General features: G+C 52.1%; 1 protein-coding gene across 1 annotated transcript in view; it reads left to right on the plus strand.

Annotated features, from left to right (window-relative positions):
- Positions 1-10,170, plus strand: part of Grin2d (glutamate ionotropic receptor NMDA type subunit 2D) — a 31,907-nt gene that overhangs the window by 4,546 nt on the left and 17,191 nt on the right. The window contains exons 3-8 of the mRNA XM_087200558.1: positions 4,546-4,660; positions 5,055-5,266; positions 5,500-5,668; positions 5,941-6,094; positions 8,380-8,505; positions 8,704-8,933. Coding sequence (XP_087056684.1) covers positions 4,546-4,660; positions 5,055-5,266; positions 5,500-5,668; positions 5,941-6,094; positions 8,380-8,505; positions 8,704-8,933 — 1,006 coding nt within the window. The remainder of the gene's footprint in view (positions 1-4,545; positions 4,661-5,054; positions 5,267-5,499; positions 5,669-5,940; positions 6,095-8,379; positions 8,506-8,703; positions 8,934-10,170) is intronic.

Genomic DNA, 10,170 nt, shown 5'->3' on the forward strand with positions numbered 1-10,170 from the left:
AAGTCCCACCCCTGTCTGAACCCCAGCATCCTTTCTGTAAAATGAGTGTACTAAGGGTGATGGGAAAAATATGTTGAATGTTTAATTTTTTAAAACTTTAGCCGTGCATGGTGGTGTACATCTGTGATCCCAGCACTGAGGCAGGAGAACTGAGGCTGAAGCAGAGGCAGGAGGATTGCCTCGAAAAACAAAACGGAAAAAAATTAATACTGTAAAAGACACGTTGCCATTAGCTCCCCTCAAAATATCCCCCTCTCCTTTGAACACACTTATCCCATCATTCTTGCTGCTTTCTGAAGCAGTTCTGGAAGTCTTCTTCATAAATGTTGTTGGTTGCACAGTTGTGGCTGCCTCTATGTCCTGAACTGCTTTAAGATGTTTACCTTTGTGGTTATTTTGACTTTGAGGAAGAGTCAGAAGTCACAGGGTGTCAGATCTGGTGAATGAAGACACATTGTTATGTTCTTACAAGCCTTCCATTCCCTTGTCACTTAGCAGTAACATTCACTGTGGGGTTTTTTTGTTTTTTTGTTTTTGGTACTGGGGATCGAACTCGGGACTTTGTGCGTTCCAGGCAGGCAGTGGAACCACTGAGCTAAATCCCCAGCCCCATTCACTGTATTTTTTTATTGCACCTTGTAAAAACACACTTCCAGAACTGCTTCAGAAAGTGCCGAGAATGTTGGAATAAGTGTGTTTGAAGTGGAGTGTGGGGGAGAATTCTGAAGGAATTAATGGCAATATGGTTTCAATGTAATAAAAATTTTTTAGGGCCCGGGGATTTCGCTCAGTGGTTCTGCCGCCTGCCTCGCAAGCACGAGGACCCGAGTTCAATCCCCGGTACCAAAAAAACCCACTTTTTAAAAATTTAAACAATCACCATATTTCTTAACCAATCTTTGTTGTTGTTTTTTTGGTACCAGGGATCGAACTTGGGTCCTTGTGCTCGCGAGGCAGGCGGCAGAACCACTGAGCTAAATCCCCGGCCCTTTTTTTTTTTTTAACCAGCCCTTTTTTCCCTCAACCATCCCTTTTAACTGGGTTCTTTTCTGGGATTAAATCAAGTAATTTGGAAAGCACCTGATATACTGTTGAGTGTATTACTGTATTTCATGTCAGATGCATAATATTTCATTTTAAAGTCTTTGAAATCAATATGTATCTTATAATAGATGGTTTATCATGGTTTAATTGGTTTATCATAGCTATATATATGTATATATTATTATTTTTTTGACATAGGGTCTCGCTATGTAGCTCAGGCTGGCCTTGAACTTACTATGTTACCCAGGCTGGCCTCAAACTCACAGTGATCCTCCTGTGTCAGCCTCCTGAATGGGGGATTATAGGCATGCAGCAAAATGACTGGCTACATCTTATAATTTAGATAGGATCCTAGTTGTATTGTAAACTTAGCTTCAGTGACAAAAAGGCCCAATGATCCAGTGGCTTGAAGAAGTAGAATTGGGTTCCTCTGTCACATGACAACCCAGAGATCAGTGGTCCAATCACCAGGACCCCGAGACCACCTACTTGTTGCTCTGGCATCTCCCCATATTCTAAATTGGGTTCTGAGAATCACTGAACTAGCTCATGAGAAGGGAGGAAGAGGAAGTGAGGAGCAAGCAATTTCCTTTTAAGTGACCTGTAAGGGTCAGGTCTCGCATCCTATTGGTGAGAATGCGGTCACATGGTCAGGACTGCACAGTGGTTGTTTTCAGCAACCTCCATTCTGATTGGCTGGTGCCAGTATTGTACTGATTGTTAGAGAATTTGAATGCTACCCCTGCCCATGGCCTGAGGTAGCTGCAAGAAGGCTAGGAAGCATGGACCTTAGCTCTATGGCCGTGTGCCCAGTTTACACATAATTTGTTTGTTTGTTTTTACACATGATTTTTTGGTGGAAAACAGCATCTCCACCATAGGAAAGCTGTGAGTGTGGGGAAACTGAAGAGTTTGGTGATAGAACAGTGGGAGGAGAGGCTATTAATCCTGAAATGAGTTGACTTTGGGAGGTGATGGGTGGGGAAGAAGACCTAGGAGAGGAGAATCAAGAACTGTTTTGGGGATCTAGATCCCAGAACACCTGCCAGGAACTAGGGCTCATGCTGGGTGCTGGGAACAGAGAGATGAGTAAGACCATGGGTTTCTTCAGAGAACACAGGGTCCTGGAGAGGTGGCAGCCAGGGATGGGGATGATGACAGTGCAGTGTGACGCTTGCAGTAATGGAGGTGGCACCGGCCTTGCGGGAGCACAGGGGAGCATTCTGTCTAAGCCAGGGTGCTTCTGGCTGCAAGGAGCCGAATCTCATCTCAGTTTCCTCAGGGAAAAGGGGGCTTATTGGAAAGATAAACACGCACAGAAACAGAGATCAAGAATCAAGGTCAAGCCTAGACCCAGCCACTTTCATCTGTTTCTGATCTGTCTTTCTTACTCTCCCTCCTGTCTCTCTCTCTTCCTCTCAGACCTGCCTCACCAGGGGCTGTTCAAGTCTTCATCTAGAACCTCTGTTCCCTCAGAACTTCAGCCTTTCCTGGCTACCGCACAACCCTCCATTCTCAGAGTAAAATGTCATCCCAAGACAGGATGCTGATTGGTCCCAGTCTGCCTTCTAAAGCAAGACACATGGGTCAGAGCTCAGCTTAGGGGGTCAGGGAGGTTTCCAGGAAGAGGGAATCCCTTGCCTGAGACCTGAGGATGCTCACCCAGCCAGCCAGCCATTCATCAAAATGCCTTTTACTTAGTGAGAATGTACTGTGTGCCAAGCACTGCTATAGGCCCAAAGGACTAGCGTGAAACACACTCCCTGCTCTCATAGAGCTAACAGTCTAATGGGGAGAGGAGCAGTGAACAAACAAGACGAGAAAGAAAATATCAGCAGGTGGGAACTTCTGAGATAAAAATAAAACAAGAGGATGTGACTGGAAGAGCGGGGGGTGGGGGGGCTAAGTGGGGCCAGAAAAGGCCATTCTAAGTGAGAGATAGAGGTTAAAAAATGGATGTGCTGGGCATGGTGGCGGTGCACACCTGTGACCTCAGTAGGAGAGAGGCTGAGCCAGGAGGATTGTCATGAGCTTGAGGCCAGCCTTGGCTACCTAGTGAGTTCAAGGCCATCACAGGATATACAGTAAGTCTCAAAAAAGCAAAATAATGGAAAAAGAACCAAGCATCGGAAGATCCAAGTGAAGGGAAAGGGACCATCAGGTGTAAAGGCCCCGGGAGTGGAACTGTTTGGGAGCCTGAAACAGATAGGTCAGGGAGTTCATGGGAGATGGCAAGCCTTCCAGGCAGGCAGGGGAACAGTGTGGGTGAAGATCCAGCGTGACAGCTGGGCAGACTGATGGGGCCACGGTAGTTCAGAACAGGCCAGGGCAGCAGAATTAGGGGTGGTGGTGGTGAGGTTAGGGAGCTGCATGCAGCCAAGCCGTTGCCTCCAGCACCAGGTTGGGGAGCTCAGACTCTGTTCCAGGGCCCTAGGGAGCCCTGGGCCACGATGAGCGGGAGGGATTCAGACTGTGGGCGAGATGGAGGCTGGAGGCCAGGCAGGAGGCAGGGGTGAGGTCCAGGAGGGCTGGGAGGAAGGCAGGAGGGGACGGGGCTGGGGGACAGAAGGGGGGAGATGGAGCTGGAAGTTCAGCCCAGTGACGGGGTGTGACAGCGAAGATATCAGGGCAGCCAGAACCCCACCGGGGGCCTCTTCTAGCAGAAGGGACATTGGAGCTGAGTCTTTTCGACATGACAGAGTTGGTCTCGGTAGAATCAATCACAGGGAACAGCACCCGTAAACTCCGAGAGGTAGGAAGTTACTTGACATGTTCAGGGGACTCTGCCTTCCGTGTTGATTCCATCAAAAAGGGTTTTCAGAGCTGAGCGTGGTGGCGCACACCTATGATCCCAGCACTCGGGAGGCTGAGGCCAGCCAAGGCTACATAGCGAGACCCAGTCTCAAACAAATGAACAAACAAGCAAAGCCAGGTGTGGTGGTGCATGGCTGTGTTCTCGCACTCTGGGAGGTTGAGGCAGGAGGAGCAAAGTTTGAGCACAGCCTGGGCAACTGAGTGACTTAGTGAGACCCTGCCTCAAATTTTAAAAATTTTTTTCTTTTTTTTTTTCCGGTACTGGGGATTAAGCTGAGGACCTGGCACTTGCAAGGCAGGCACAACGCCACTGAGCTAAATCCCTGGCCCTAAAAAATATATATATTTTTTTGGTACTGGGGATCGAAATCAGGACCTTGCACTTGTGAGGCAGGCAGCAGCACCACTGAGCTAAATCCCCAGCCCTCCTAAAAAATTTTTTCAAAAAGTTTTTGGATGGGAAACAATTAGAGATGGGGCTTGAGAGACAGGAGGAGCCAAAGCGTGCAGAGACTCTTGGTGCTTCGCGCCAAGCTCAGGGCATGGGAGTGTGTCCTGAGGCCAACGGATGTTTCTGAGATCTTGGAAGTGAAGGAGCACAGATTTCATTCACCAGCAGGGTCCAGGCAATGGAAAGGGCGTTTGCCCAACCCAGGTTCCCTCACAGCCTCTGCTGTCTCTGGGCAGGTACTTCATGAACATCACCTGGGATAACCGGGACTACTCCTTCAATGAGGAAGGCTTCCTGGTGAACCCCTCCCTGGTGGTCATTTCCCTCACCAGAGACAGGACTTGGGAGGTGGTGAGTCACAGCCCAGACCTCAGGCAGGGGAGAGGGCTGGACTCCGGGTCCTGGCAGAGGAGGGCTCAAGGTCTTGGACTGTGGGGGAGCAGCGATAGACCCCCAGGTCTGAGGGAGAAGGCTGGGCCCAGACCCCCAGGTCTGAGGGAGGAGGCTGAGCCTAGACCCTTGGGTCCTGATGGGAGGACCAAACTGAAGGGCCAGGCTCCTGCATCTGGAGGAGGAAGTAGCTGCTGGTTCCGGGAGGGAGACAAGGCCCTGACTCTTAGGTCTAAGGAGGAGAAGCAGGGAGGCCGGAACTTTCTAGGCAGTGGAAAGGTTTGCCCAACCCAGGTGCCCTTTCCATTACCCAGAAAGTCCCCTCAGGAAGGCTGACCGTCCTTCTCGGTCCAAGGTGGGCAGCTGGGAGCAGCAGACTCTCCGCCTCAAGTACCCGCTGTGGTCCCGCTATGGCCGCTTCCTGCAGCCGGTGGACGACACGCAGCATCTCACGGTGGCCACGCTGGAAGAGAGACCCTTTGTCATCGTGGAGCCTGCTGACCCCATCAGCGGCACCTGCATCCGAGACTCCGTCCCCTGCCGGAGCCAGCTCAACCGCACGCACAGGTGACAGCCCGGGATCCAGGAGTGGCAGCTTCAAAACTCTCCTCCTGTGAAGCCCGCATTCTTGGGCCCACCCCACAGAGCCCTCCATTTGGTGACCTAGGGGTGCCTCAGTTTCCCCGGGAAGCGCTAAACATAGTTTCAGCCTCCGCTGTCCCTTCCTCCATGCCCTCATGTAACGGGGAAGCCTAAAGGAGGGGTCCCCAAGCTCCCCCAAGCATGGTCGCTTCCCGCAGCCCTCCACCGGACGCCCCCCGCCCGGAAAAGCGGTGCTGCAAGGGCTTCTGCATTGACATTCTGAAGAGACTGGCGCACACCATCGGCTTCAGCTACGACCTCTACCTGGTCACCAATGGCAAACACGGGAAGAAGATCGACGGCGTTTGGAACGGCATGATTGGGGAGGTGAGGCGGCAGGAGAGCGGAGGGCGTGTGCCAGATCTCCGGGGGCGGAGCCGAGAACGTGGGGGCGTGGCCAGCAGGAGGGCCCTTGGCATCAAGAGGGCGGGGCCCGGGTGGGGCCTCGAGCAAAGTGAGCCTGGGGGGGCGCGAAGGGTGGGGTCAGGAATCAGGACAGACCCAGATGATGATAATGGGACTGGAGAAGGGGCGGGGACAGCCCTTGCCCGCTGTGGGTCCTGAACCAGGTTCCCTGTCCCCTCCTCACCTCCACCCAGGTGTTCTACCAGCGCGCAGACATGGCCATCGGCTCCCTCACCATCAACGAGGAGCGATCTGAGATCGTGGACTTCTCTGTGCCCTTCGTGGAGACAGGCATCAGCGTCATGGTGGCCCGCAGCAATGGCACTGTGTCCCCATCTGCCTTCCTCGGTGAGCTGGGGACCCGGGACAGGGAGCCAGACTTCGACAAGGATGGAGCAACTGTCCCTAACCATGTGGGATCAGAAACCTGGGTTCCGAAGGGCGCGGTGTGCGTGCCTGTGATCCCAGCTGTGGTGGCTGAGGCAGGAGCATCTGAGAGTTCAGGGCCAGCCTGAACTACACAGTGAGAGCCTGTGTGACTCTGGTGAAGTGATATCATTTCTGAGCTCATGTTCCCTAATCTGTAAAATGGGAAAAATAATTTCCCCTACCAGAATGAATTTTTTTTTTGGTATCGGGAATCAAACTCAGGCCCTTGCACTTCTCAGCCAGGAGCGGCACCCCTGAGCTACATCCCTGGCCCACAAGAACGAATTTTATCCTGAAGAAGGCCGAACTCAGGAGCCCTCTCTTGCTGTTCACATCTCATCCCTGCTTTTGTATTCATAGTTGCAGTCTTATTTTAAAGCGAGCCTTCCAAATTGTGTATACTTTGGGCTTCACAAAAGCCAAGTCTTCCCCTGTGTCTGAGTGTAAGATGAAGAGCAGAGATTAGCACAGCTCCAGCACATTATAAGTACTCAAGTCACCCATCCGTGGCACCAAGCACCTGCTACGTGCCAGGCTCTGGGCTGCTTGCTGAGAACAAGTGATGAGCGAGACAGACAGACAGATCCCTGCCCTCTAGGAGCTCTGAGCCTCGTGGGGAAGACAGAAAGGAAACTTAAATGGGGACACAGGCCATTCCGCTGGTGATAGTCACCATGACACAGGAAGCCAGGGGGAAGAGATGGAGAGGATCGGGGGTCGGAGGGGCAGAAGGCGAAGGCTGAGAGGGAACGGGCAGATCTTGGAGGACCTCAAATGCTACCAGAAGAAGTTTGGGTTTTGCTTTAGCTGCAGTGGCAAGGGGTCTAACTCTAGAAGACAGTATGGGGACCTAAAGTTACAGTTCAGCTACTGGCAGCCCTGTGGGAGCAGGAGGCTGGTAATGAGGCTACTGCAAGGTCTGTGTCAGAGAAAGGATGTTGTGTGCAGTAGGAAGGTGGCGATGGGGTGAGGGAAGTAGACAGACCCAGGGTGTGGGTAGGAAGCTGACCCCGGAGGGGCTGGTGGCTCTGCGGTGGGCTGGATAGAAATTGCACCTGCTGAGCAGGAGGAGTCAGGAAAGATGGACACGGGGCCCAGCCCGATGGCCCACATGCTCTACAAGTCCCCACTTGCTCTGCAAAGTTGGAGCAGAGCTCCTGGGAAAGGAGGAGCTGGAAGAAAAGGCATCCCTTCCGGTGCATTATTATTTTCTACACACACACGCACACCCCCACCTGTGTCCCTGGCAGCCTTTTTCTGGGGCCGCAGTCTCGGCAGCGTACACTGAGAAGAAGCTCAGAGTTGAACCCTTCCCTCCAGGCAGCACAGGGCAGGGCAGTGACAGACTCCTATTTATGCCCCACCAAGTTACCTGGCAGAGGTGGGGACAGGGCAGGTGGGATCTCTGGCAGGGGAGCGGAGATGAGGGCGTGGCTCGATGGTGGTTACAGAGTGGCCCAGTGACAATGATGTGGCCAGAGAGGAGGGCAGGACAAGGCTGAGGGGTGAAGACTTTGTTTGGGGGTTCTGGGAGCCATGGCAGGGCTCTGAGGGAGGGGGGCAGAGTCACCTCTCAGCCATGTGGGGGTTGGGTGGAGCCAGATGGTCCCGGGAGGAGACGAAATGTGTGAGATGCTGGCCATGAGAATGGAGCGGCCACCCTGATCCATGGGGCAGGAGGGAGAGAGGGAGGGAGCGAGGCCAGCAGAAGGATTGGGGTGGCCTGGGACTGGATGGGTGTGGAGCTCCTAATACGGGGGCCCAGGAGCTGGGGCAGTGCAGAATATAAGTGGCCTGCAGGATCCGGTCTGAGGCCCCAATAACATTTAGGAAACAACTGAGATTGGGTGTCAAAACCACAGAAATGGGGTTGGACATGGTGATGCTGTAATCCCAGAACTCTGGAGGCTGAGGCAGGAGAATTGCCATGAATGTCAAGGTCAGCCTGGGTTACATATTGATTTCAAGTCCAGCCTGGACTACACAGCAAGACTGTGTGCCACACACACACACACACACACACCACAGAAATGGGTGCGATGGCTCTGAAAGCAACGGCCTCCCAGGCTTCTGTGTGGGCCGCAGGGCTGCCCTGAGACTGGAAACCAGGATGGCCTCAGATCTGGCTGGACTTCCTCTGCATGTCTTTGTGCCCCCTAGCCCTTTGCTGGGCTGAGCCATGACACTACTTCCCTTGTCTCTAGAGCCCTACAGCCCGGCTGTGTGGGTAATGATGTTTGTCATGTGCCTCACCGTGGTCGCCGTCACCGTTTTCATCTTCGAGTACCTCAGTCCCGTGGGTTACAACCGCAGCCTGGCCACGGGCAAGCGTGAGTCCCTTTCCTCATTCACCCTGCTGCGCAGCACCCTGACCGCACATGGAACTACATTTCCCAGCAGCCCTTGAGGCAGAGCCACAGCCTCTGGGGGCACCCAAGGCCCCAAGGGCCATTGGGAGCTGTAGTTCTTTCTGCTTTCGTGAAGCAGAAGGGATTTGGGGTTCATGTCCCCATCCTGGCCCCCTGCAGGCCCTGGTGGCTCAACATTCACCATTGGGAAATCCATCTGGCTGCTCTGGGCCCTGGTGTTCAATAACTCGGTGCCTGTGGAGAACCCCCGGGGAACCACCAGCAAAATCATGGTGCTGGTGTGGGCCTTCTTCGCCGTCATCTTCCTCGCCAGCTACACAGCTAACCTGGCCGCCTTCATGATCCAGGAGGAGTATGTGGACACCGTGTCTGGGCTCAGTGACCGCAAGGTGAGTGGAGGGGGATGGTGGTGGCTGTGGCTGCCCAGAGGGCGATTCCTGGGGGTCCTTCCCAAGAATTCCAGAATGGAATGTTCTGGAAGGAGGCCGTGTTTCACGATGAACCTTTAAAATGTTCCTGGAGAAAGAGGTGTCCCCAGTGTTCTAAGGGCAATATCACCAAATAGTATAGTCTAGACTAGTGTGGCTCTCAAACAGTAAGGTTAGGGGATTGTTTATTGGTACTGAGGTTTGAACCCAGGGCCTTTGCGCTAAGCTGTATCTTCCAACGCTGTTTAAAAATTTTAAATTAGGCTGGGGATTTAGCTCAGTGGTTTCACCACCTGCTGCGCAAGTGCAAGGACCCAAGTTCGATCTCCGGTACCAAAAAAAAAATTTTTTAAATTTTGGGCTGGACAAGGTGGCACATGCCTGTAATCCCAGCACTTGGGAGGCTGAGGCAGGATTCCCAAGAATTCGAGGCCAGCCTGGGCTACTTAGCGAGTTCAAGGCCAGACTGAATTATGGAGTGAGACCACCCTGACTCAAAAAAATAATAATAATAAATTTTGGGGCTGGGTTTCGTTAAGTTACTAAGTTTCACAGGCTGGGCTCAAACTTCTGCCTCAGCCTCCTAGACTGAAGGAACTACAGGTATGCACTACCATCCCTGGCGCAAAGTATTCGTTTCTGAAACTTCTAATTCATCGAAGACTAGTGCTTTAGTAAATACAACTGCAATGAATTACTAGAAAAGTAAAATAAAACTTAAAACCAAGGGCCAGGATTTAGCTCAGTGGTACCACCACCTGCCTCATAAGCACAAGGTCCTGAGTTCGATCCCCAGTACAAAAAATAAATAAATAAATAAAACAAAAAACTTAAAACCAAGACATACAAAAGTCAACCCCCAATTTTTATTTATTGGATTCAATAGATGTAAAACTATCCTGTCACACTGGTCCAGATGCTACATCTCTTGATTTCTGCACTCACCTCATTGGCTCACAATGTATTCAAGGACCAACAGGGCACGCTCTGAGACAGGGGTGGTTCACCAGAGTCATGACCTGTGACAGGGTTGAGAAATCAACGCAGTGGATTGCAATAAGCATTTTCCCAACAGAATGGAACAGAACAGTATAGAAATAGATTGTGTTGACTGTATCCTACCTAGGATGGAGGACCATGATTTTATGAAACTTTTAGTCATAAACACACCTGATGCTGGCCCAGCACACACCCATCT

The sequence above is a fragment of the Heterocephalus glaber genome, unplaced genomic scaffold (genome assembly GCF_053883595.1).
Source record: "Heterocephalus glaber isolate CG9 unplaced genomic scaffold, H.glaber_assembly_v1.0 deba00001744, whole genome shotgun sequence".
In the NCBI taxonomy this organism is placed as follows: Eukaryota; Metazoa; Chordata; class Mammalia; order Rodentia; family Bathyergidae; genus Heterocephalus; species Heterocephalus glaber.